Raw genomic sequence first — 23,628 nt, 5'->3', positions numbered from 1 at the left:
CGAAGACACTCGAGCACTCTGGCTCCCAGTGGAGCAGCTTTTCTGGAATGCCTTTCGGTGTCATCGTTTGCTTTAGTTATCCGTAAGGCCTTTATTTGTTAATTGGCCATTATTGTTATTCTTTCAACCTCATTTTAATTACTTGGTCATCCTTGAAATCCACCATTTGCGCCTTGTTCCCTCAGGTAAACTCTGAACCACGTAGCCGGAGGTCTCAGCCCACATCAGAATTACACGGGGTGCTTGTGGGAATACAGATTCTGGGCCACACCCGAGGCGTAACAAATCAGAGGCTCTGGCGAGTCCTGAGATGGTTCCTATGTATCCTAAACTAAGCTTGAGAACCACGGGCCCTGTGGCATGATCTGTGGTTCACCCAACCCAAATTAAATGGGACTTTTTAAAGGAAAAATATTGTTTAGACATTGAGAGTTCTGGATTGTGTATTTTTCTGTCAGAGATATGAAATACTTAATTAAACATCTCAATCCTGAAAATGCTCATACAGAATTTTGGGACTCCCTATTAAAATTTTTTGATAGGAATTCTCCTTGAATTCTTCTCCATTCTCCCTCTGCTGAGGTCTGTGCCTTCCGGCAGAGTGCAGGGAAGGAGCCAGGAAGTGCCAGCCATGGGTTTTCAGAGTCTACTGCGGGTTCCAACCCTGTGGTTCCAGGTGCCGTTGCCCAGTACCTGCCCACGGGTGACACTGCCTGCAGGGGATGCATCTGGCCTGTGTAGGGGCCTCTCGTGTTCATTTACTTGGATAGTTTGTCTTGAAATCTGCAAACTTTGACATTTTCATTGACCAGTTCACTTAGTTGATTTTCAGAATGATGTGGCATCCACCGTTGTAGGTATTTTAAAGTGGGATTTATTTTGCTCAGTGCACATAGAGAAACGTAGGCTAGTATTCTGTTGCATACAAATTTCCATTTAGAGACTTTTTGACTGCCGCACCCGAGGACATGTTGCCCAGCTACATACTGAATCACGTGGGTATGGAAGACACGAGGAATTCAGCCTTTATTAGAAAACGGGTCCTGGGCGTGGGGGTACCAGAACCTGAGCTCCAGTCCACAGGACATCATGGTGGCAGCAGCTAGTGGAGACAGTGGTTGCCCCTCACGGAGAGCGCCCGGATGTGACCCACAGGCGGGGTGTCCCTGGGGCCTCTGTGAGGAGTGAGCGCGGGTGCTCTCCGGAGAGAGGCTCAGGCTCGCTGCTTCGCCAGGGCCTCACCCGCTGGGAAGGGGCCTGAGGCAGTGTGAGTGGGGAGGCTGTGCTCTGCAGACGGCAGTTCCGTCTTGTTTCATCTTGAGCTTCGGAAGCGAGAGTGCACGTGTGTGGTCCTGAGGCCGACGTGACAGCAGGACAGGGCATCGCGTGAAACGGTGAGAGTCGACTCTGACTCATCTCTGCCCTCTGCGCTGCAGGCCTGCCGGGTCGCTGTGCTGTGATCCGTCCACTCAGCAGAGGGCGAAGCGGCCACTGTGGGCCTTAGGGGTGACTGCTGTCTTGAAGGGCGTCGGCCTGTCGTGGCAGCCCTGGAGACGGGCTGTGAACTCTGTGAACTCAGGCCGTCGTACCGGGGTTGCTTGTTCAAACTGAGATTCATCTGCCCCATGGTCTCTGTTTTCCAGGAGTCCCGGTAAGTAGCCGGGTATCAGCAAAAATTCAGCAGCTTGTCAATACCCTCAAGCGACCGAAGCGCCCACCATTACGAGAATTCTTTGTTGACGACTTTGAAGAATTGTTAGAAGGTGAGAGAACTCGTTTCCCACTCCTGCTTCTGTCAGATGCGCCTATGGTCCCGTAAGCGGCAGGGTCTTTTTCCACCAGGCGATTTTACTTATTTATTTATTTTGAGAAAGTAGGATTTATCGAGAGGACAGAAAAGCTTCCACAGCGGGAGGGGAGCGAGGACGTTGCCCCGATTTTATTTTTAAAAGCAGTAAGCTTGGCGTTCACTAGGTGACGGGAGTCGAGTGAGAGAAGGTGGGTTCTGTTCCCCAACGGCCACGTTGCAGGCACATCACTGAAACAGGTCATCACTCTCAGCAGGGCCTGATTTTGTTCTCTGATTTTGCTCTTTTTAAGAACTCTGTGAGATTATAGAAATGCAGGTAAACTGCAGCAAACCCGAGCTCACAGCAGGCAGTTCTCTCTGGATGGGCGCTTAAGGCAGAGTCTCCTTTTCCCTCCAGTCCTTGCAAATGCAGGAGCTGGTTCCTGTCCCCTGAGTGCTTGGGGTCTTTTAACATCATCAACCTACTGTTGAAAGGAAGCACAAGAACTGCTTGCTGTATCAAACCCGAGTTCCTTATCTTTGTGTTCGTTAAGCTGCAGATGAGACACTGCTGATGCTCCGGCCAGGAGGTGGAAAATGTCAGTCATAAACTGTGAGAGGCAAACATTTTCCAGAAGTTGGAGAGATGATTTCATTTTCTCACCCATCTAAACGATTGGGCAGCTGGCATTTTATTATGATGCATTTATTTTAGTTTACTCAGTAAAAAAAGAAAGAAAAACGTGCTCCTTCTGTTATGCAGGGCTATTGTTGTAAATTTAAACTTACAGCCCGATACTTAAGGACGGATTTGGAGTCCAGAATTACTAGTTGGTGTTGACAGTTGGAATTCTGAACGTAGCTGCTTCGATTCTGGGCTCTGGGCATGGCACATGCACAGTCTTGCCTGTTGTCAGTCTAGAGATGTCCCCAGGCCCCCCAAGTGCTCTGTCCCCATCTGCCTTGGAAATTACAGGAGTTACGTGTTTCGCCAGCATCTGCGAGGCTACTTGGAGGCTGACTCTAGAAAAGCCTGGTTTCTGCCGGTTAGCAAATGCACGCCGGAAGCGGGCGTCTCCCGGCTTCTTTAAAGATGATTGAAAAAGCAAGCAAGCTAACAAGGCTGTGTTTCTCTTGCCACCCTCTTGTGTCCACACGTGTTCAGTTCAACAGCCAGATCCGAACCAACCGAAGCCGGAGGGGGCCCAGATGCTGGCGACGCGAGGGGAGCCGCTGGGGGTGGTCACGAACTGGCCGCCGTCGCTGGAGGCTGCGCTGCAGAGGTGGGGCACCATCTCGCCGAAGGCCCCCTGCCTGACCACCATGGACACAAATGGGAAGCCCCTGTACATCCTCACTTACGGTAACCCCGCAAGCGACTTCCTCTCTCCCTGGCTGCTCTTGTTTGCCACCACTGGGAATGTGCCAAGGGGAGACTCGGCCGGGATGGCTGAGTCATGTTGGTGCTGCTTGTTGGGCCGGTACAGAAATAAGTGGACTTGAAGAAGGTTTTCAGAAAACTTGTTTGGTTTCAACCTGAAAAGTTGTTATTTGTTCAATGTTTTTTGAGGTAAAGCCAGAAATGGGTGCTGAAAGCGGTGATCGGTCCTAACGCTAGTGAGACTTTAGATGCCACTTCTTGAATACACGTGTAACTTGAAATGAGTGCTTCCAGCAAGGATTGGTAGCTGGGAATGTATGTCTAGGCCGGGCACAGTGGTTCACACCTGTAATCTCTGCACTTTGGGATGCCAAGGAGGGAGGATTGCTTGAGCCCAGGAGTTCGAGACCAGTCTAGGCAACATAGCAAGATCTTGTCTCTACAAAAAAATATATTTTTTTAAATTAGCCAGGTGTGGTGGTATGCACCTGTCGTCCCAGCTACTTGTGAGGCGGGGCGGGAGGACCTCCTGAGCCCTGGAGGTCAAGGCTGCGGTGAGCTGTGATTGTGCCGCTGCACTCCAGCCTGGGCCACAGAGCAATACCCCTACTCAAAAAAGAAAAAAGGTGTTTCTAAATTCTTGGATGTTTATCACTCAAAAGAAACTAAGTCTGTCTCCAGACGGCTTTTTCAGAAAGCCAGAGAAACAAGCTTTTCCTTAAGTCTTCATTCGGTGCAATGAACAAGTCTGTAAACTTTCTGCACCTGACTATAGTGGAGAGAGGCATTTCTGTTTGTCCTAGGGATGTGGGGCTGTGGAGAAAGCAGACTCTCTGGTTATTTTCTCACTGTCAGCTTTGCAAAGAAACTAGCTCAATAGCTGAAAGACCAAAATGGTTCATGTCATGTCTGCCTATGTGAGGTTAGACGACCTTTAACTTTAGGTTTTCTCTTGTAGCACAAACCCTTCTGATTGCAGTTAGAGAAGAAATTGAGTTCTGCCTTAGCTGTGGTGGTCAAGAGCCAGATGTTGTGTTAAATCGTGGAGTCCAGCCTTTGTGGTAGGCCCCAAAGGCTCCAGCTGTGGACCTGAGCATTTGACAGACAGAAACGGGGTGGGATTCAGGGGCATGGGTTTCACGGCCCCTGTGTTTCTGTGGCTTCGGTGTGTGGCTTTACGTGGATAATGCGTGTTTCCCATGATGAGGCATCAGCTTGAGTTTTCTTTTTCATGTTCTCTGGGAAGTAGGTTTTATTTCATCAGAAAGATGGAAGGCTTTTCCACGTGACTCTCATTGCTGGCCAGATTCAGCCTTGAAGCTAATTATGTGCTTGGAATCACTGCTTCTTGACAGCTGATAGCTCCAGGGCTTTCCTGCCTATGTATGGGGCATTCTAGGAGCCGCCCGCCTGGGCTTGAGCACAGACATTCGTTCTGAGAGCCAGCAGACGTTCCGTAAGATGTGCTAGCATGCGCTGTGTTTTGGCACAGCACTACGGTGCTTGGGAGTCAAGACACATGAGACACAGTTCTCAGGGGCTTATGATCTAGATTAGAAGCACGGCCCCTCCCTGCGGATGGAATTGTTCCCCACAGAGATGTGCTGACTTCTTTCCCCTTCTTGCAAGGGTAAGATGAATTTGGGGCATAAAGTAGACTGAATATTATGTATGAAAAGTTGGATTCATCAAAGCTTCATGCCCACGGTAGAGGCATTTTGCCTCCTTTCAAATTGTCTCCATTTTGTTGTATTTTAGTGATCCATGTTAGTTATATACCATGGGTCAGTCCTGGTTTTCACATGTTGAAGGAATGTAAGAAGACATTGTGAGCCGGACTCGGTGGCTCAGCCTGCTAATCCTGTGCCTTGGGAGGCTGAGGTGAGTGAATTGCCTGAGGCCGTGAGTTCGAGACTCGCCTGGGCAACTTGGCGAGACCTCATCTCTACAGTAAATCAAAAAATTAGCCGGGTGTGGTAGCGCACGCCTGTAGTTCCAGCTACTTGGAAGGCTGAGGCGGAAGGATTGCCGGAGCCCAGCAGGTTGAGGCTGCGATGGCTGGGAGTGGCCACTGCATTCCAGTCTGGGTGACAGAGTGAGACTCCAACTCAAAAAAAAAAAAAAAGAAGACATTGCATTTCCAAACGTAAGATTGCAGCTTCTCAGGGTATAAAATGAAAATGTGGGTTAATGCAGTGAACACATTAGAAAATGATGCCTGTGTAGAGACATTAAAAATACTGGGGTGCCAAGAAAAAGTATACACATTTTAAGAGATGTAATCTATGTATTACTTTTAGTTTACTGTAGTCAGAAGTATCTGGACGCTGATGATAACCACTCTGAGTGCCTCTTGTAATTGCAGAAGTCAAACGTGGCTTGTATTCATCTTTTGTTATCAGTATACATTGAGCATTACGATTTTAATACAGTTTTTTTCCTTTCTTAAAATGTGTATTCATTTTTTGGCACCCTCTGTAGGGTGATTGGATATTGCTGAGAAGCGTCATAAAAAAGTTGGTTGAATGAGAATTGTTCTGATACGAATAATTTGGCAGAATTGAAGGGTGGGCTCTCTGCTGTTTAGAGTCTTGCGGTTTCCCTTGAGCCCCCAGCTTTAGCTTTCTGGCAGGCCCTGGGGTAGCAGAATTCCCGCCCAAGAACTTTGGGTTTTTCAGTAGAAAATATAGATGGCTCGTGAAAGCTGTGAATAGCAATCAAAGCATATTAAAGAGTACCTGTGGAATTTTGTGATCTTAACAGAAATAAGCAGACTGTGCAGTTCATTTCCCTTTATTGTGTCCTACCTGGCAGAAACTTTTCTTTTTTTTTTTTTTTTTTTGAGTTGGAGTCTCACTCTGTCGCCCAGAATGGAGTGCAGTGGCTGCTCCCGGCCACCGCAGCCTTGAGCTGCTGGGCTCCAGCAATCCTTCCGCCTCAGCCTTCCGAGTAGCCGGAATTACTACCACGCCCGGCTGATTTTTGATTTATTGTAGAGATGAGGTCTCGCCAAGTTGCCCAGGTGGGTCTCGAACCCGCGGGTTCAGACAATCCGTTCACCTCGGCCTCCCGAAGCGCGAGATTCCAAGCGGGGCCACCGAGCCCGGCCTGGCAGAAACTTTTCGACATCTTCCTCTACCTCCTCTCTGGTTTTAGGGAAATATCTGCACGTTTATTTTGCTTTGTTGCCATGTGCTGTGCTTTCCTACCAAGCACATGCTCACCTTCATCTTGTTCTTGTTTTTTTTCCATCTCTGGCTTCGCCTTGCCTCCATTGGGCGCCTGAGCTGGAAATGTGTCGGGCAGCCTGTGTGTGACCTTTGCGCCTTGCGTGTGCATCCGTCCATGCACACCCTTCTCGGGGTTCTGTGGCCGCTGAGCGCCGTGGAGCTCTGGGTAGAGCCCTGCTCTGCCCATGGCCTTGCGCCTCAGCCGTTGTGCTCGCCGCGCAGATGCCTCCTGCTTGTCCAGAGCCATGTGGAGTCAAAGCGGACGCGTCCACTCACATCTCCTGGGTGCATCCACCGAGAACCGCTGTGTCTTCTCTAATGTATATCAGCAGCTTAGCTCATTCTTTCTTTCCTTTTCTCTTAAAAATGTGAAGTATAAAAATATCAAGCATATTTCAAGATTTTGGCGAAAGTTGGTTTTGCTCTTTTCAAACTCTATCATAAACTATTTTTGGTATGACTTTCTGTTGATAATGACGTCGAGATGATTGGCTGAGAATGAAGTTGGAACTTTAACAGACTATAATGATTCTAATGTTGCTCATTGATTGTGACTGAGTTGTTCATTGACAACACATTGTTTTATTCCTGCTTCCATTTATTGTAATTGTTTGACTATAATAGTTTTCTAATATTGTTCATGTGAAAGAGATCTGGAAGCACAAAATATTTGTGGGTTTTTTTTTTAGGAAAAAAAATACTCCCTGAGCTATTTCTAATAGGTGATATTATTTTTAGGGGGAGAAATTCCCCAAATAAAATACCGAATGAGTGTAAAGCAGCCAGTCTTGCAGACCGACTAGTGTTAAGAATGAGGTGGTAAAGAGGGTGGAGGAGGGACAACGTGCATGGAAGCATATCTCAGGACGCGTGTTCCTCGGAAAATGTGCTTACCTGTGTGCCATGACTTTATACCTCGTTATACCTTACCCGTGGTGTTAACCAAACCAAGAAACATTTATTGAACACGTACTACGACACAGGAACTGTCCTAGGAATTAGAGAAGTCAAAGATAAACTGATCTCTTTGTGCTCTAATTATCAAGGGGGCAAGTCGATGAACCTTTGAGGGGTAACTAGTAACACTAACGGGTAGCTCCGACTCCAGTGTGAAATAAGACATGTTCAGGATGGTTATTCAAAACCTATTGGTAACAAAAGGAAATTGGACTTAGTTTTCACATTGAGAAGAAAAATATTAAAACAGTGATTGGATTAAAACACAAAATAGTTAAAATTGCTCTTAACCTTATTGTACCATTATTGTATTGCCATACCTTCTAATACCTCGGCTACTGGAAAGCTCTTACATAGCTGCTGAAGTGTCTGAGACCAGGCTGCAAAAGTCCTTTGTGTATTCAGAAACCCATTTTAGGTGTTGTTTTGTGTGTTTGTTTACTGAGACAGAGTCTCACTCAGTTGCCCAGGCTGGAGTACAATGGCACAATCACAGTTCACTGCAGCCTTGACCTCCTCGGCTCAGGTGATCCTTCTACCTCAGCCTCCCAAGTAGCAGAGACTACAGATGTGCGCCACCATGCCTGGCTTTTAAAAATTTTTTTGTAAAAACGAGGTCTACTAGGTTGCGAGTTGGTCTCAGACTCGCGGTCTCAAGCAGGCCTCTCACCTCGGCCTCCCAAAGTGCTGGGATGACAGGCGTGAGCCACCACACCTGCGTCATTGGTTTTCCCTCTCAGACTGTTCACCGCCTCCAGCTAATGCGGGGGAAACATCTGGTGAAGATGAGGCAGGGATTTGAAATATGCAAGCTCTTTGGAGTCAGTCACTTCTAAAGTTTTTTACTTTCTCTTTTAAAATCCTGCCTTGTGGTAATGAGACTTTCTAGAGTTCCAAGTCTCTGAGTAATTCAAAAAATGTGCCGTTATCTGTATCCTAAGTCCATGGTTCATCCCCTCAAACCCTGAGGTTAGGAAGATTTGGAGTTGGGAAACTGAGGGCCTGGGAGGAGCGGGGATCGGGTTTCTGGCCCCCACAAGGCCGTGTGTAGGCCCAGTTCATGGCAGTCTCGTGGGACACGGCCCACCAGTACAGGAGGTCCGTTGTCACTGGGCGCAGCCCCTTGGCAGTGGTGCTGCTACTGTGGCCCTAGCGCTTTGCTCGCTACGATCTTCCCGCACTTTCAGAGCCGGTGATCAGGGTCTCCTGTGGCTTTGCCCTCGTTTCATGACCTCATTCCCGGGTGGAGGTGGCTCGACTGTAGGAGTTAGTAGCCCTGCTGGGCCGTGTTTCCCTTTCAATTCGGGGACTCAGAAGACGTTGAAGCTTTGGGTAAACTTGATCTACTGGGAGAGGATTTCTCAAAACCCTGCTCCTCCCCTATGGCTGTGCTGTTGAGCTGAACTGATGACAGCCCATGACCCCACGTGGGCCGTCGGCTCCCTCCTCACAGGCAAATTGGGAGACAGGCCTGGGTGTTGTTTTTGCATTTTCCTTGTTTCTGGCTCCTGAGCTCTGTTTTTAGGAACCTCTGCTGCCTTTCTGCTTTCACATCGGTTTTCCTTCTTGCCCACGGCTTCTCTTTCTCTTGCTTTCTCTCGCAGTTGAGCTACCTGAACTCGTATGCGGGAAGCAGAATGGTGCCTTGGCTAGACTTGGGTTTGGAGAAGTTTACCTCTAGTTTAATGTGCCCGTCTGTGCAGAACTGAAAAGGCATGTGTGAAGAAGTCCGGTTACTTGTGTCTCTGTGATTTGCATTGACAGGCAAACTGTGGACGAGAAGTATGAAGGTTGCTTACAACATTCTGCATAAGTTGGGAACAAAGCAAGAACCTATGGTGCGGCCTGGAGACCGGGTAAGTGCAGTCCACATGGCTGGAGCTGCAAAACGTGTAGTCATGTGGAGAAGACACCTGCCGCTTTAAAACTCTGGAGCCTCCTTTCCCTCCCTTCTCTCCTCTTCCCCTCCCCTTCTTTCCCCGGCCTCCTCCCCCAGCCCTTCCTGCTGTAGAGGGTTTTCTGCACGTTTCCTCCGAACCAAGGGCTGACATGTGCAATGTGACCTTCGGTCTCCATGAGCACGTTGTAGTATTTCTCTGATCTTAGCGTGAGGTGCTAGGGCCCATCGAGGAAGGAACCTGGCTGGTGAGTGGCATGCCCAGCCCTCACATCCATTCTGTCAGCCTCCACAGCCCATGTTCTCAGCCTCTGTCATACATCGGCCTGTGGTCTGAAACACACTCGTGTGGTCTACCTGGGCAGGTAGGACGGTTGTATTTAAATTGTTTTTATCTTAGTCAGTGCAGTAGACAATTTGGTAGCAGACTGTTCTACCATTTCTTACCCAGTATTAAATCTCCTGATATAGGATACTGCCTTCCATGGGAAAGCAAATTTTTATTTTATTCCTTTTTTTTTGAGTCGGAGTCTTACTCTGTTGCCTAGGCTGGAGTACAGTGGCATGCTCACAGCCACCGCAGCCTCGACCTTTTGGGCTCAGGTGATCCTTCTGCCTCAGCCTTCCAAGTAGCTGGAACTACAGACATCTGCTACCACACCCTGCTTAATTTTTGGTTATTGTAGAGACGAGGTCTCACCAAGTTGCCCAGGCTGGTCTCGAACCCCTGAGTTCAGGCAGTCCTCTTGCCTCGGCCTCCCAAAGTGCTGAGATGACAGGTTTGAGTCACTGTGCCCGGCCTTTATTCTATTCTTAACTGCTTCCTGGCAAGTTACAAAGAACAGATGTTAATATTTCCATTTTTGTGTTCTACCCTGAACAGGTAATAATCTTGTCCAAACTTTACACCCCAATTTAGATGTGGAGCTTGGTGTAGAACCCCGTTTTCTTGCCTTCAGATACAGTGCCCTTTTTTCTGCATGCTGTACACCCTAGATGACCCAAGACTGGGTTACCCCACTCAAAGGACTCCAAATGAATTACATTAAAACATCATTCAGAGCTCCATAACCTGACAAGAACAGGGGCTTTGATTACTTAGGAGATACTAGAAAGGCACAGGCCTGCTATGGAGTATTTAAAAGATTACTGTAGCTTCAGGAGACTATGGTGGGCTATGATTCTTTTCTATTTTTTATCAAACAACTTCAGCCTCTAACTTTTAAAAGTAAGTTGTAGGTATCATACTTCCTGATTATAAAATTTACTGCAAAGCTGTCATATCACAGCTGTGTGGTTTCAGCATAAAGGTGGACATACAGATCAAAGGAACAAATAGAGAGCCCCAATACAACTTCATGTATATGGTCAAATGGTTTTCAGCAGGGTACCAAGATATTCAGTGGAGAAAGGACAGATTTGTCAACAAACAGTGCTGGGAAAACCGGACAACCGCATGCAAGAGAATGACCTTGGACCTTACCTAACACCCTATATCAAAAATCGACTCAACATGGACCAAATACCCCAATGTAAAAGCTAAAAGCCTTAGAAGAAAACATAAAGAAGATGTTTCATGATGCTGGATTTGGTGATGATTTCTTGGCGATGACACCAAAAGCACAGGACAGACAACAAAAATAAATTGGACTTCATCGGAATCAAACATGTTTTACATCAAAGGGCACTATCAAGAATGAAAAGCAACCTACAGAATAGGACAAGATATTTGCAAGTCCTATATTTGATAACAGATTAATATCCAGAATATATAAAGAATTCCTACAACTCAACATTGCCACCAAAGGGAAAGAAAAAAAAGATTGGAAAATGGGCAAAGGATTCGAATAGACACTTCTCTAACGAAGATTTGCAAGTGGCCAATAAACACATGAAAAGATGCTTAATGTCACTAATAACTAAGGAAATGCAAATCAAAACCAAAGTGAAGTGCCACACCTCACCAAGAAGGGTGGCAGCTGTCAAAACACAGAAAATAACAAGTGTTGGCGAGAATATGGAGAAATTGGAACTCTTGTGCATTACTGGTAAGACTGTAAAACGGTACAGCCTCTCTGAAAAACAGTATGGTGGCACCTCAAAAAAATTAGACATAAAGTTACCATTTGATCCATCAGTTCGATTTCTGGGTATATACCCAAAAGAATTGAACAGATGTTTATACACCCATGTTCATGGCAGCATTATTCACAAAAGCCAAAAGGTAGAAGCAACTCAAGAGTCCATTGATGGATGAATGGGTAAACACAATGTGATATATACATAAAATGGCACGTGGATTTCATCTTTAAAAGGAAGGAAACTCTGGCACACACTACATGGATGAGTCTTGAAGATATTTTGGTTAGTGAAATAAGCCAAATACACAAAAAACAAGTAGGATTTCTCTTGCATGAGGTCCCTAGGTTAGTCAAATCCATAGAGACTGAAAGTAGACTAGAGGTTTCCACAGGGGGGGTGGGTAGTCAGTGTTTAATGGGGACAGAGTTTCAGTTTGGGAAGACAAAAAAGTTCTAGAGAGAAAGGTAGTGATGGTTGTACAACAGTGTGATTGTACTTAATGCTGCTGAATTGTACACACAGAAATGGTTAAAACCATAAGCTTTATGTGTATTTTATCACAAAAAAAGTCAATTGGCATATCTCCTTTATCTAAAATGTGATTCATAGTCTGAGCAGCCTTCAAAAAAATGCTTTGCGGAATGGCCTCCAGATTCTTGCCATTTCTGTACAATAATCATTACAAAGTAAACCTCCTGTGTTCAGCTAAGACATCAGTAGAAATGCAGGGGTACAGTTCTGATAGGATGAAGTCTGTCAAGGTTTGGGGGGCAGCCTTTCTAAATTTTTCCTTACAAAAGATGATCCACGTGGCTAGCTCTGACACGTGTATAAATACTTGTTAAGTAAGCATACGTAATTATAGTAGTCAATTGGAAATGACCTGTTGAAATGTACTGTACTTTGTCTTCTTTGAACATGATTTTTCAATGTAATTTAATTTTCCTCAGAGTAATAAACGTTCAGTCCTTAGCTTAGGACTGAACGTTCTTTACAGACCCTTCTCCTGTGGACATCTGTGCTAATGAAGTTTGGGACGTGCCTATCTGGGCTATGAAGGCATTTGTGATGCCTCAGCTAAGTAGCCTTTCAGGGTCTTGGAGCAGGAGCTGTGGAAGTTATGAAGAGGCACCACACAAGAAGTCTACCTTTGAGGAGGTTGCAGTATTAGAAAGTACAAGGGCATGTTGACAATTAGCTTTTACGTATACATATATGTGTGTGTGTGTGTGTGTGTGTGTGTGTGTAAAATGCAGCTATACGTAAATGGGAAAGTGGTAGAATTCCCCAAGAGAGGTAGGAAGAGATACAGCTGAATTCATTGGGAGGAGGAAAGACATCTTTCTCATTTTGGCGAGCACCTGGAGACTGAGGTGACGTCTTGAGGGAAGGTGAGCGAGCAGATCCTGGCCAGGTACCAGGAAGCAGTGTGGGAAGGAGCTAAAGCCACTGGCTTGGACGGTGGAGCCAGTGTGCAAGGAGCCTGGGAAGGAAGACTGAGGAAGAAGACGGGGATCAGCACCATGGGAGAGGCCTTAGCTCAGCTCCTGGGCTGTGGCCTGGGCTTTCGGCCCCGGACTTGGGGGGCCTGCTCTGCTCCAAACCATTAGGTGCGATGAGATAGCGAGTGCGCACACGGTGGATGGAATGAAAGGAAGTTATGTGGGCTTATAAGAATTAAGCATTCGGTGGGTTTGTGCAGAATTGCATGGGGATCACTCTGGAGTCACCAGTAAAACAGGGTTTGCGAATGATTTGAAAATTAAAGGAAAATTCAGCAAAAATGGTACAAGTACAAACTTCTCTTCCATAAAACAAATTCCAAGAAGATACTCAGTTTTGACTCTGAAAGACCCTTTAGGTATTTGCCCTTCCACTCATTACTTTTGTGTTTTGTGAGTCTGCAATCAAGTGCAATTTTATGTTCTGCTTTTATTAACTTTGTGGTGTGGTAAAACATCACACCTCGGTCCAGCTCTGCGAGGTTCGGTAACATGGCATCATCAGCAGGAACTTCAAGTGGCGATAATCCAGTGAGAATTTTAAGTCCTAAATCAACTAGATCTTCATCCGAGCAGATGCACAGACCCGGGATGGGAGCCAGAGCCGAGGCGCTTCTCAGGAAGGGGTTGGTGCACAGCCTGGCTCTGGGGACCACACGCCTCTTCTTCATCCCAGCTGTCTGCCCTCGAGGAGGGCTCTGCCGCCGGCACTGGGTTCTGGGCTGAGTAACAAGTCAGAATTAGCTCCTTCTTCAGGAATGAGTGCAGCCATAGTTTCAGGTGGAGCTTTGTCTTCCAAATTTTGTGATGTCGTTTGGTCAGCTTCCCCAAATGCTTTGGTCTACTTCAGGGGAAGACGCCGTGCAGTGGGGGAAATCTTGCAAACATGTCGTTGAGCACTGTCTTGCCACCAGATCAAGATCGGAAAAGCCTGCTGCCGGCACGCGGTACGCCGAACACAGGCAGGACGCTGGCGGCCAATACAGACCTCCGATGGCTTTTTTAAATAATGGCGTGGATGTAACACGAAAGCCTCTTATTCCTTCTCTACTTCCTTTTTTTTTTTTTTTTTTTTTTAGCAGACTCTAGTGAACTGCAGAGATGCCGTACACAAAGAAATGTTCAAGTACTCCCAAACTTAATTTGGTTCCCACTAAGTACCGTGCTGCTATCTGGCCAGCATGGCTGGGGCTAGGGGCAGCCTGTCCCTTCTCAGCTACTGTGTGAGTCCTATCATGCCAGCCTGCTTACTTAGATGCTGAGACAGCTAGGACTTTAACTGTCTCCAGTGGAATTAGAAAATTCTAGTTAGGACATTGTTAACAACAACAATACACTACTTTAATTCCTGAATGAGGCCATGCCAAAACAACGCCTGCACACTGAAGCGTGGGATTTGCCTGCTCACGGAAACATACCAAGCTCTCGTCGGAGAGGAGGAGCAATGCTGACGCCATGGCTGCCTGTGATGGAGCCATGGAAACAGGGGCTGAGCTCTGCGGAACGAGTGGAAGCCCGGAGATGGGCTGTCTCTTGGCTTTGTGTCGTTAAAGGGAATTTTCTGAAACGAGGCCATAGGAGACACGGCATTGGGGTGACAAGAGCAAGCTGGATAGAAGTTAAACTAGCTGCACTGCGCTTGCTAAAATTAAGTCCAGGTGAATTTTCTTGATTTTAGAAGTTCAGGGGAAATTGGCTGAAGTATTTGCCAAATAATAGGTGATAATACAAATAAAAAGTGTGAACATTTTACATAAAACATTAAATGTAGCCGGGCTCGGTGGCTCAACCTGTAATCCCGCAACTTGGGAGGCTGAGGTGAGTGGATTGCCTGAGCCTGCAGGTTCAAGACCCGCCCGGGCAACTTGGCAAGACCTTATCTCTACAAGAAATAAAAAATCAGCCGGCCGTGGTAGTGCGCACCTGTAGTTCCAGCTACTCAGAAGGCTGAGGCTGAAGGATCGCCGGAGCCCAGCAGGTCGAGGCTGCGGTGGCCGGGAGCGGCCACTGTACTCCAGTGTGGGCGACAGAGTGAGACTCCAACTCAAACAAAAAAAAAAAACCAAAAAAATCATTAAATGTGTACACCAATAAAAGTAAGTTAAAACAGAAAATAACATATCAAGAAGTCTTTGCATCAAACAGAATTAGCATGAAATATAATAAACATCATCCAAATTTTAGGGACCATATCAAGACACAACAGATAAAAAATAGGTAAAGGAAATTTTTAAAAATATTCATAAGTTCATATGAGTAATAATAGTGACAATCACATGGAAAATTGCTCATCATTGAGATACATCATCCTGTTAAGGATTATCAGAAGATGGATTTAGAAATCATGATCTCTGTTACACTGTGCCAGCATTACTTGGTAGTAATTTACACTCACCACACCTTTAGGGTCTGTGATGATTCTGCTTTTAGGAATTCAATTCCTACCAAAGGCTGAGTTAGACAGGATGCCTGAGTGGGTACCGTGTGTGGGCCAGACACTTGGTGAAGATTTATGGGCCACAGCAGCAGCCAGAGCAAGTGCACATGCAGCATTAGCTAAGGGATTCTGCCGCTGCTGCCAGTACTAGTAGTTTGTGTGTTACTAGTATTAACGCCCGTGACACGTGCCATGCGTCAGGCATCCCACTCAGCTCTTGACATGCAGCCTCTCATTTGACCCTGGCCACCTTAAGACATATCGTTATTCTCATTTTTCAGGTAAGAAAACTAAGGCTAAGAGGGCCTAAAATTGTGCATGGGGTCCCAGGGCTAAGCGCTGACACGGCGTGAGTGGAGTCCTGTCTGGGTCTGGCTCTGGCTCCCACGCTGTCAGCCCAGCAGCCTAATCAAGAACCGTACGGCCTCTCGTGCCAGTTACAAAGACTGCATAGAAACATGAGGAAGTGTTTACCAAGCTTAGGGACAATAGTGAAAACAGCATCGTATATAGTTTCATCTGTGTAAAGGTTGGTCAGGCACGGTGGCTCACTCCTGTAACGCCAGCACTGCGGGAGGCCGAGGCAGGATGACTGCTGGAGGCCCAGAGTTTGAGATCAGCCTGGGCCACGTAGCGAGACCTCATCTCCATTCAAAAAGAAAAAGCCAGACATGGTGGCACACACCTACAACTCTCAGCAACTCAGGAGGCTGAGCTGGAATGAGAGCCTGAGCCCAGTAGATTGAGACTGCGGTGCGCCGTGATTGTGCCACCACACTCCAGTCTGGGCAGCATAGCGAGACCTTGTCTCTACAAAAATCCAGAAAAAGGCTATGTACAGTGGCTCACACCTATAACCCCACACTCTGGGAGGCAAGGCGAGACGATTGCTTGAGCCCAGGAGTTCATTACCAGCCTGGGTAACGTAGCAAGACCTCATCCCTACAAAAAAATCAGAAGGTTAGCCGGGTGTGGTGACACATGCCTGCAGTCCCAGTTCCTTGGGAGGCTGTGAGGTGGGAGGCTTGCCTGAGCCCGGGAGGTTGAGGCTGCAGGGAGTCATGGCCATGCCACCGCACTCCAGCCTGGGCCATGGCATGAAACCCCAACTCAAAGAAATAAAAAAGTTAGCTAGAGGTGGTGGCGCTTGCCGGTAGCCCTACCTACTTGGGAGGCGGAGGCAAAAGGGTTGCCTGAGTTCAGGAGGTCAAGGCTGCAGTGAGCTCTGATTGTGCCACTGCATTTCAACGGGGGAGCAGAGTGAGACTCCAACTAAAAAAAAATTGTTGTGTGTGTGTGGATGTGGAAGATAATATGCAGAAAACAAAGGCAGTTTTATTCTGGTAATGGTGTTCATACGTTTGTCTTTGATGTGAATTAAAGAAAGGGTATATGACACTGAAACACAGCATTTTTTGCACAGGGCACCTAAATTTTTTTTCTTTTCTTTTCTTTTGGAAAGCAGGATTTGTTAAGAGGACAGAAACCGCCCCCCCACACAGTGGGAGGGGACCGGACCAGGTTGCCCGGCACCTAATTTTCACTCCAGCATGCTCTCTTACTTAGAACTTCCACCCTGCCGTCTGGGAAGGTTCAGCCCTTCCTTGGCGTGGCAGCCAGCAAGGGTCCACGCCAGGGCTGACCCCGCGTCTGGCTTCTCTGCAGGTGGCGCTGGTGTTCCCCAACAACGACCCGGCTGCCTTCATGGTGGCGTTCTATGGCTGCCTGTTGGCTGAAGTCGTGCCCGTGCCCATCGAGGTGCCGCTCACGAGGAAGGTAAAGAGCACTGCTTGGCCGAAGCCCCTCCATGGGGAGGGATGGGGGCTGGTGTCATGCGCGAGGACAGACGCAGCCTTTAAGGTGACACTCCCCCAGCCAGACGTGGATCCAGGTGCACTGGGGTGCTTTATTGCCTCTGAGACCGCAGACATCCTCTGTCATCCCCCCAAAGGCAGCAGTCACAGCGCAGCCTGACTTGACTGCAGGGTGCCACGCCCAGAGGTGGAGCTTAAGCTTATTTGGTAACAGAACTGGAGCTAAATAATCTCTGTCCATAAAGCAGGTGTTTGAGAACCTCATCCCCGGTGTCATGTGCACAGAATCTGAGGAAATGACAGGGCTGTTTTGGTAATGTATTATTTGGGGAGGGGGTGGTGGTTGCATTTGCTCAGGTGTTTTGACACTATCCCGTGCCAGGTTTGCCTAGGCTCTGTCAGGTCTTGCACAATTAAAATAACTAAATATGCTACTATCATTGCTGCTTAGTCCAGCATAAAAAAGCAACATGATGCCCACATCAGTCTGCCAACGTTAGTCACTTAGTTCCCCTGGTTAATGTGCTTCTCTGCAAGCCAGAAGTGCAGCAACTTTGAAAACAAGCGAGGGAGAGGGAGGAGCACTGACCCTGCTGCTCCCTGAAAGGCAGTCTGACCCTGTGGGAAGGAGCCGAGCCCCGCCCTGAGGACGAGGGCCCAGAATCATTGAGGCTTGCTTCGGCACACCTCTAATGAGCACACGGTGCTCCAACTTTAAAAGTGGCCACATGCAGCCCAGGCTGTGAGAGTCGAGGAGCATCCGGCTGTCTCCGTGCTACCCTGATGCTAAAACTTGACTCAATGTTAGAGAAAACCTTCTGCCGCCTCTCGGAACACGTAGCGGGTAGCTCTCGGGACCTGTGCAAATTAACCGGCTGCATTTCCAACTCCACTCCTTGGATGGGAAGGGAGAGAATGCGGGTTCCTTCTGGAATGGAGGAGAGAGGATCACGGTTTTAATTCCTTACGTGCAAAACGGGAGTTCTTGGCTTGGCTCCCAACGTGTGTGCGTGTCCCACAGGGGTGCAGGTGGCCCAGGGCCCCCATCTGCAGGGTGGGGCGTGTGCTACGGCTGCCTTACCGAGCCTGCTGTTCTCAGAGCTAGCAGCCAGCCCTCCAGGTGTGCACCAGACATCCCTGCAGTGCCGCCTCATCTCCCAGGTGTTAGCAGCAGTTATTAGTAGCAGCAATGAGTGTTTTGTGTTCGGCTGGTGAACTGGCCTCTGTGTGCTCGCTGGCCACGTGGCCGCTGTCTGGCTCTGCTGGTTGACATTCCCACAACCGTGTTGCAGGTGTTCCCTTTCCTGTGCAACATTATCTTCCTTCTTGTTGGTAAAAGCCACTCTGATAGGTGAGAGATGATATCTTGCTGTAGTTTGATTTGCACTTCCCAGGTATCAGGGTGCTGAGCATTTCTTCAGGTACCTGTTGGCCACCTGCATGTTGTCTTTTGAGAACTCTGACTTTAGAAAGTAGCGGTTCATTGATCTTGAAAACTGTCCATGTTTTCAACTAGAAGAATTCCTCGGCCAAGGTGCAAATCAAAGTAGGGTCACATAGATTGCTGATATGTTTTTCCATCTGCCGTCCCTCAGTCGCTAGAAGTGTCTCAAAGGCCCTGATCAGAGCCAGATTTTCTGCTCCTACATATCTCAATAAAGCTGACTAAACAGTCTAGTCCCTAGGCACATCTGTTGGCCCTCTCATCCTAGGGGTGAGAGGAAGAAGCCCTTCCAGATATCTGTGTGGGATGTGTAGTAGGAGTCTGCTGTTCCTTCCACAGCTTGGCCTGGACAGGGGAGGGACGTGGAAAACCCAAACACGCACCTGTGTCCAGTAGGACTTGGGTGGTGAGGGAAGGTCTGAAAGCTCTGTCACCATCTCTGAAGGTGGCTGAGCCTGTCCCAAAGGCCCAGAGTGTGGAGAAGGGGAGCGGGCTAGGGTGTGAGGAGAAGGGCCCAGGGTGGAGTGAAGGGGGAGAGGGCTTCAGAGCCCCTCTCCTGGCGTCCGGGCTGCCCCGAGGGTGTCTCTGCAGTGGGCGTGTCTGGGTCAGTGATGCGGCTGACGTCTGGGGTTCAGTGCCGCAAGTTCCCGCGGGTGTGTGTGGATGTGCAGGCCAGGCTCGGGTCACCCACAGCAAGCAGGCCAGGCAGGGCGGTGCTGGGGCCGGGTCCCCACAGGGGGGTCCGCGTGGAGGCGCCTGGGAGTGATGAGAGGTGGCTTGCTCACCACGACGCGGCATTTCTGGTCTGAGCCCACTGGCTGCTTGGAGGCTTCCCTTTTATTTTCCGAATCCAGTCACGGCAAGGCCACATTGCGGGGGGGACTGGCGGGCGCAGAGGGAGTGGGCTGCGCTGGCGTGGCTGCGGGTCCGTCCTCCGAGGGGGAAGCGGGGCCTGGTGAGCGGGAGAGGGCATGTGGGGGCCGCTCCTTGTGCTCTCCATCCAGGGGAGCCCTGCCGGCAGCGTCCGCCTGGAGGGGGCGTTTCCGAGCCAGGGATGGTGGCCGGAGGCTGCCTGTGCGGTCCCCACCATCGCTGCACTGGGGCCCACGCCTGCCCCCGTCCATTGTTTTGTGAGACGTGGCGCGCTCAGGGCCGGGGGGAGAGCGACCCGGGTCCTCCCTCCACCGCTGAGGTGGCCTTGCCACGTGGACCTCCGCATCTCTGGGCTGCAGAGAACAGGTGCTCGGTGCTGGTGTGTTAGGTACCAAGTGCTTTCTTAGACCCTCTCTGTTCTCCGCAGGGGCTTTGTCTTCTAGTGTCGCTCGGCATCAGAGGACGCTGCGGTGGCCGCCTCTTGTGCGACCGCAGAGCACCAGCCAGCTGCTGAGCGCTTTCCATTCACTCTTCTACTTTATCCCGCACAACAAACCTAGGAGATGGCGTCCTCTCTCTGCCTCCAGTTTGCGGATTAGGAAACCGAGGCCAGGCACACTCACACCCCCCCAGGGTCGTGATTTGGTCCCCGCGTCAGACCTCAGAGTCTGTGCCCCGAGTTGCTCTTCAGAAAGAGAGAGGACCCAAGGCCGGATGGTGCTCCTTCCCGGAGCGGGGCTGTGCTTGGCGTCTGGCGCAACCCTCCTCTCTTCTGCCTTCTCAGGATGCAGGGAGCCAGCAGATCGGCTTCTTGCTCGGAAGCTGTGGCGTTACTGTCGCCCTGACTAGCGATGCTTGCCACAAAGGACTACCGAAAAGCCCAACAGGAGAGATCCCGCAGTTTAAAGGTAAGCCACAGCGCCCTTGAGAGCTGGCTCACGCCGAGTCCTTTATCAGACGCCTCGCTGTCTGCTGGAGGAGGAAGACTCTGGGTGGCCCCGGCTCCAAGACCCACATCTTTGCACTCGCTGACCTCTCCAGTAACAAGTCACAGGTCATCGGCCCCCGAGTGCCACGATGTAATGGGTGGTGGCTTGGTGCCCTTTTGTTGCCGTCTTAGAACTGATGAAATGGGGGACCCCAGACATCCCACCTAGCCTGAAGTGTTGCTTGAAAGTGTGCCACCTGAGTGGAGCGTTCCGCAGACCTATTTCCTGGGCAGTGCTCACTCAAAAGGAATTTGTCGTTTATGTCCAAGGTTGGCCAAAGCTACTCTGGTTTGTCACGGAGTCAAAACATCTCTCCAAGCCTCCTCGAGACTGGTTCCCACACATTAAGGATGCCAATAACGACACTGCTTATATCGAGGTAAGTCAAACACGCCCTCCTTCCGTGGCATCTGGGCGTGACTTTGGGGCTTCACACGCCTTTCTGTTAGCTATTCAAGCTCCAGAGTTAAGGGACTCAGAGCATCTCCTCTAGCTAGAAAAGCTGATAGTTGTGGACGCTGCCTCACACTTTCTGTCTTGTTTTCTGTTTCTCTCAGTACAAGACGTGTAAGGACGGCAGCGTGCTTGGTGTGACGGTGACGAGGATTGCATTGCTGACACACTGCCAGGCCCTGACGCAGGCCTGCGGCTACACGGAAGGTGAGACTGCCCCTTCCTGCCAGATCACGGGTCCTCAGGACCCTGGTTCTAACCAGGTTCACCTGATGGAGAGACCATATTACGTATTCCTGCTAGGAGCCATGAGAGTAGTATTCGGTTTCTGCCCAGTTCCACTGAACGTTGACTTCCTGAATTGTTGAGTTAGGCATTAGCTCTGCCTGCCATAACAAAATGCACAGGCTGGGTGGCTTAAGCCACAGCCATTTGTGTTCTTACAGTTGTGGAGGCTGGAAACTTTTGATTGGGGCACCGTCAGGGCTGGTTCCTGCAAGGTCCTCTTCCTGGCTCACAGGTAGCACCTTTTCGTGGTGACCCTGCAAGCTTTCCCTGTGTGTACTCTTGAAGAGACAGAGCTGTCTTCTTATGCGGGTGCCAGTCAGGGCTCCACCATGGGCTCACTGATAGTCCCTTACCTCCTCACCTTGGTTGAAAGGTGACATTGGGTGAGAGCTGGGTGTGGCTGGGCCTGGCTTCCTGGCCCGGCTTCCGTGTTCCATGTTCCATGAGTCATCACTTTCGTCTTGAGCTTTTAGCATCCTTGTCAGAGCTCCGCCCCTGTAGTCGCCGAATGGGCTTCCATCCCATCTTTCCAAAGGCCCACGCCTCCTCTGTCACCCCCAAACCCGCCTCGAAGACCCAGTGGAGCCACACAGGCCCGTGCATGACTGAAAATCCACTTCCTCCCCGGGTGCCCGGCATGCTGGCTGCAAAAGCTGCCCCCTCCCTGGGGGACGTTCCCAAGGGAACCAAAGTGAGAGCTTTCAAAGAAAAGGGCAGGGGGGAGGAAAACATGTAAAGAGAAGAGGAGCAGGGCGTTCCAGGTACAGTGTGGCCGTGGCGCGCTAACGCTGCTCAGCTGCGTGTCAGGATATTCCTCTAGGAACACTCCCTGGGCGGGACAGCGGGTGGAAGCCGGCCTGACTGGAGGCCGTAGAATGTCTACCAAGAGGGAGGGGAAGGATGTTTTTCCAAGATCCACTGTTATCCCTGACACGATGTTGGGCTGTCTTTGCTGCTCGGTCGTAAGCAAGCACCTTTTGACTCCCTCTGCTGTGCAGCGGAAACCATTGTGAACGTGCTGGATTTCAAGAAGGACGTCGGACTCTGGCATGGCATCCTAACGGTGAGTGAGGCTCCCCCCGCCACCTTTTCTGCGTCTGTGGCAGGAGTGTGCTCAGTGTCAGAGTTCACACTGTGTTTGCATATTCGTCCGCTGGGTAATTCCCTTCTTCCCACTCTGTAAAGAAGAAAACCCTTATGGTTAGGAGTCCTGTGTTGTCCACGAACATAGTTTGCAGCAGCACGACAAAGCGAACTGGTTTCAGCAGCGATGTGCGCGAATCTCGGACCCATACGGCGAGGTTACAGCCGCTGAGCGCGCCTTTTGAAGGCTCATAGGAAGTTCAGTCTCCTTCTCCCATTTTTGGTATTTAAGCTCATGTTGTCGACATCTTGTTTGTGTCGGGGGTCACTTTCCCATACATCTGGTTTGGCGAGGATGTTCCTTTTTTCCCCCTTTCCATGAGTCAGTGTTTGAGAATGTTTAGGGGAACTGCTGTTTCACTGTTCTACAGAGGGAGGGGGGACACTTCACCAGTTTGCCCTTGAGGAAGAAAATCCCTGCACTGTAGAGAAATGTTTGTCTTGTGACTGGTGGGACCACTCGACTGTGCCAAGCTGAAGGCACTTCTCGTAGGGAAGTAGCCTTGGGAGTGGTTTAGACAGGCTTGGCACTTAGGTACATCGAAAGCATAACCGCTTAGAACCGCCCCAGGTCTGTTTCGTATGTGGCAGTTTTCACTCACTTCTTCTTTTTCACGGTTTCTTATGCTGAAACTTCTCACTTTTCTTAAGTAGGAAATTCTAGTAATTGTTACAGCTCTGCAGCTCAGTGGGTTGCACAAACCTGTGCACAAGAAATGTTTTCACCTTCTTGCCTCTAAGCCTCATTTTCCTGCCTGTCAAGTGGGCATGACAGCCTCAGCGGGCAGTATGTGAGGATGATGTGGCTTAACATCAAATAAGCACCCAGGGTTATGAATGTGCCCGAGAGAATGTTCCGGTTATCCTCCCTCAAGACTAGGAAGCTGCTATTGCTGTTACTGTTAGCTGCTCTCCTTGTGGGAATGCACCAAGTTTCTGGGTATAAAGTTATACAGGACAGTCCGACTTTCAAGATCTCTGTAATGGCATGGCTTCCTCTGCTCAAGGAGCTGCTGCGTCCGCCTTTTTTCTTTCTTTTGAGTTGGGATCTCATCTGTCACCCGGGCTGGAGTACAGTGGCATAACCACAGCTCACCCAGCCTCGCCCTCCCAGGATCCGGCGATCCTCCTGCCTCAGCTTCCCAAGCAGCTAGGACGGTGCCCCCACCACAGCTGGTTAAACTTTTTATTTTTTTGTAGAGACCCCCTGTGCTGCCCAGGCTCGTCTTGGACTTCTGGGCTCATGTGGGCCTCCTGCCTTGGCCTCCCAGGGTGCTGGATTACAGCTGTGAGCCTCTGTGCCCAACCCAGCAGCTCCTTCTTTTTTTTTTTTTTTTTTTTTTTTTTTT

At 49.3% G+C, this 23,628-nt stretch overlaps 1 protein-coding gene across 1 annotated transcript in view; it reads left to right on the top strand.

Moving 5' to 3' along the window:
- DIP2C (disco interacting protein 2 homolog C) overlaps positions 1–23,628 on the top strand; it is a 195,093-nt gene that overhangs the window by 82,699 nt on the left and 88,766 nt on the right. The window contains exons 8-15 of the mRNA XM_021707986.1: positions 1,644–1,763; positions 2,955–3,152; positions 9,122–9,213; positions 16,941–17,051; positions 20,191–20,314; positions 20,665–20,774; positions 20,953–21,055; positions 22,135–22,199. Of these exons, the coding sequence (XP_021563661.1) occupies positions 1,644–1,763; positions 2,955–3,152; positions 9,122–9,213; positions 16,941–17,051; positions 20,191–20,314; positions 20,665–20,774; positions 20,953–21,055; positions 22,135–22,199 (923 nt within the window). The remainder of the gene's footprint in view (positions 1–1,643; positions 1,764–2,954; positions 3,153–9,121; positions 9,214–16,940; positions 17,052–20,190; positions 20,315–20,664; positions 20,775–20,952; positions 21,056–22,134; positions 22,200–23,628) is intronic.

This window comes from Carlito syrichta, unplaced genomic scaffold (assembly GCF_000164805.1).
Source record: "Carlito syrichta isolate Samal-C Ts95f unplaced genomic scaffold, Tarsius_syrichta-2.0.1 Scaffold130363, whole genome shotgun sequence".
NCBI classification, from domain to species: Eukaryota; Metazoa; Chordata; class Mammalia; order Primates; family Tarsiidae; genus Carlito; species Carlito syrichta.
Note: the sequence above shows the minus strand (reverse complement) of the source record. Positions and strands in the feature narration are given on the sequence as shown.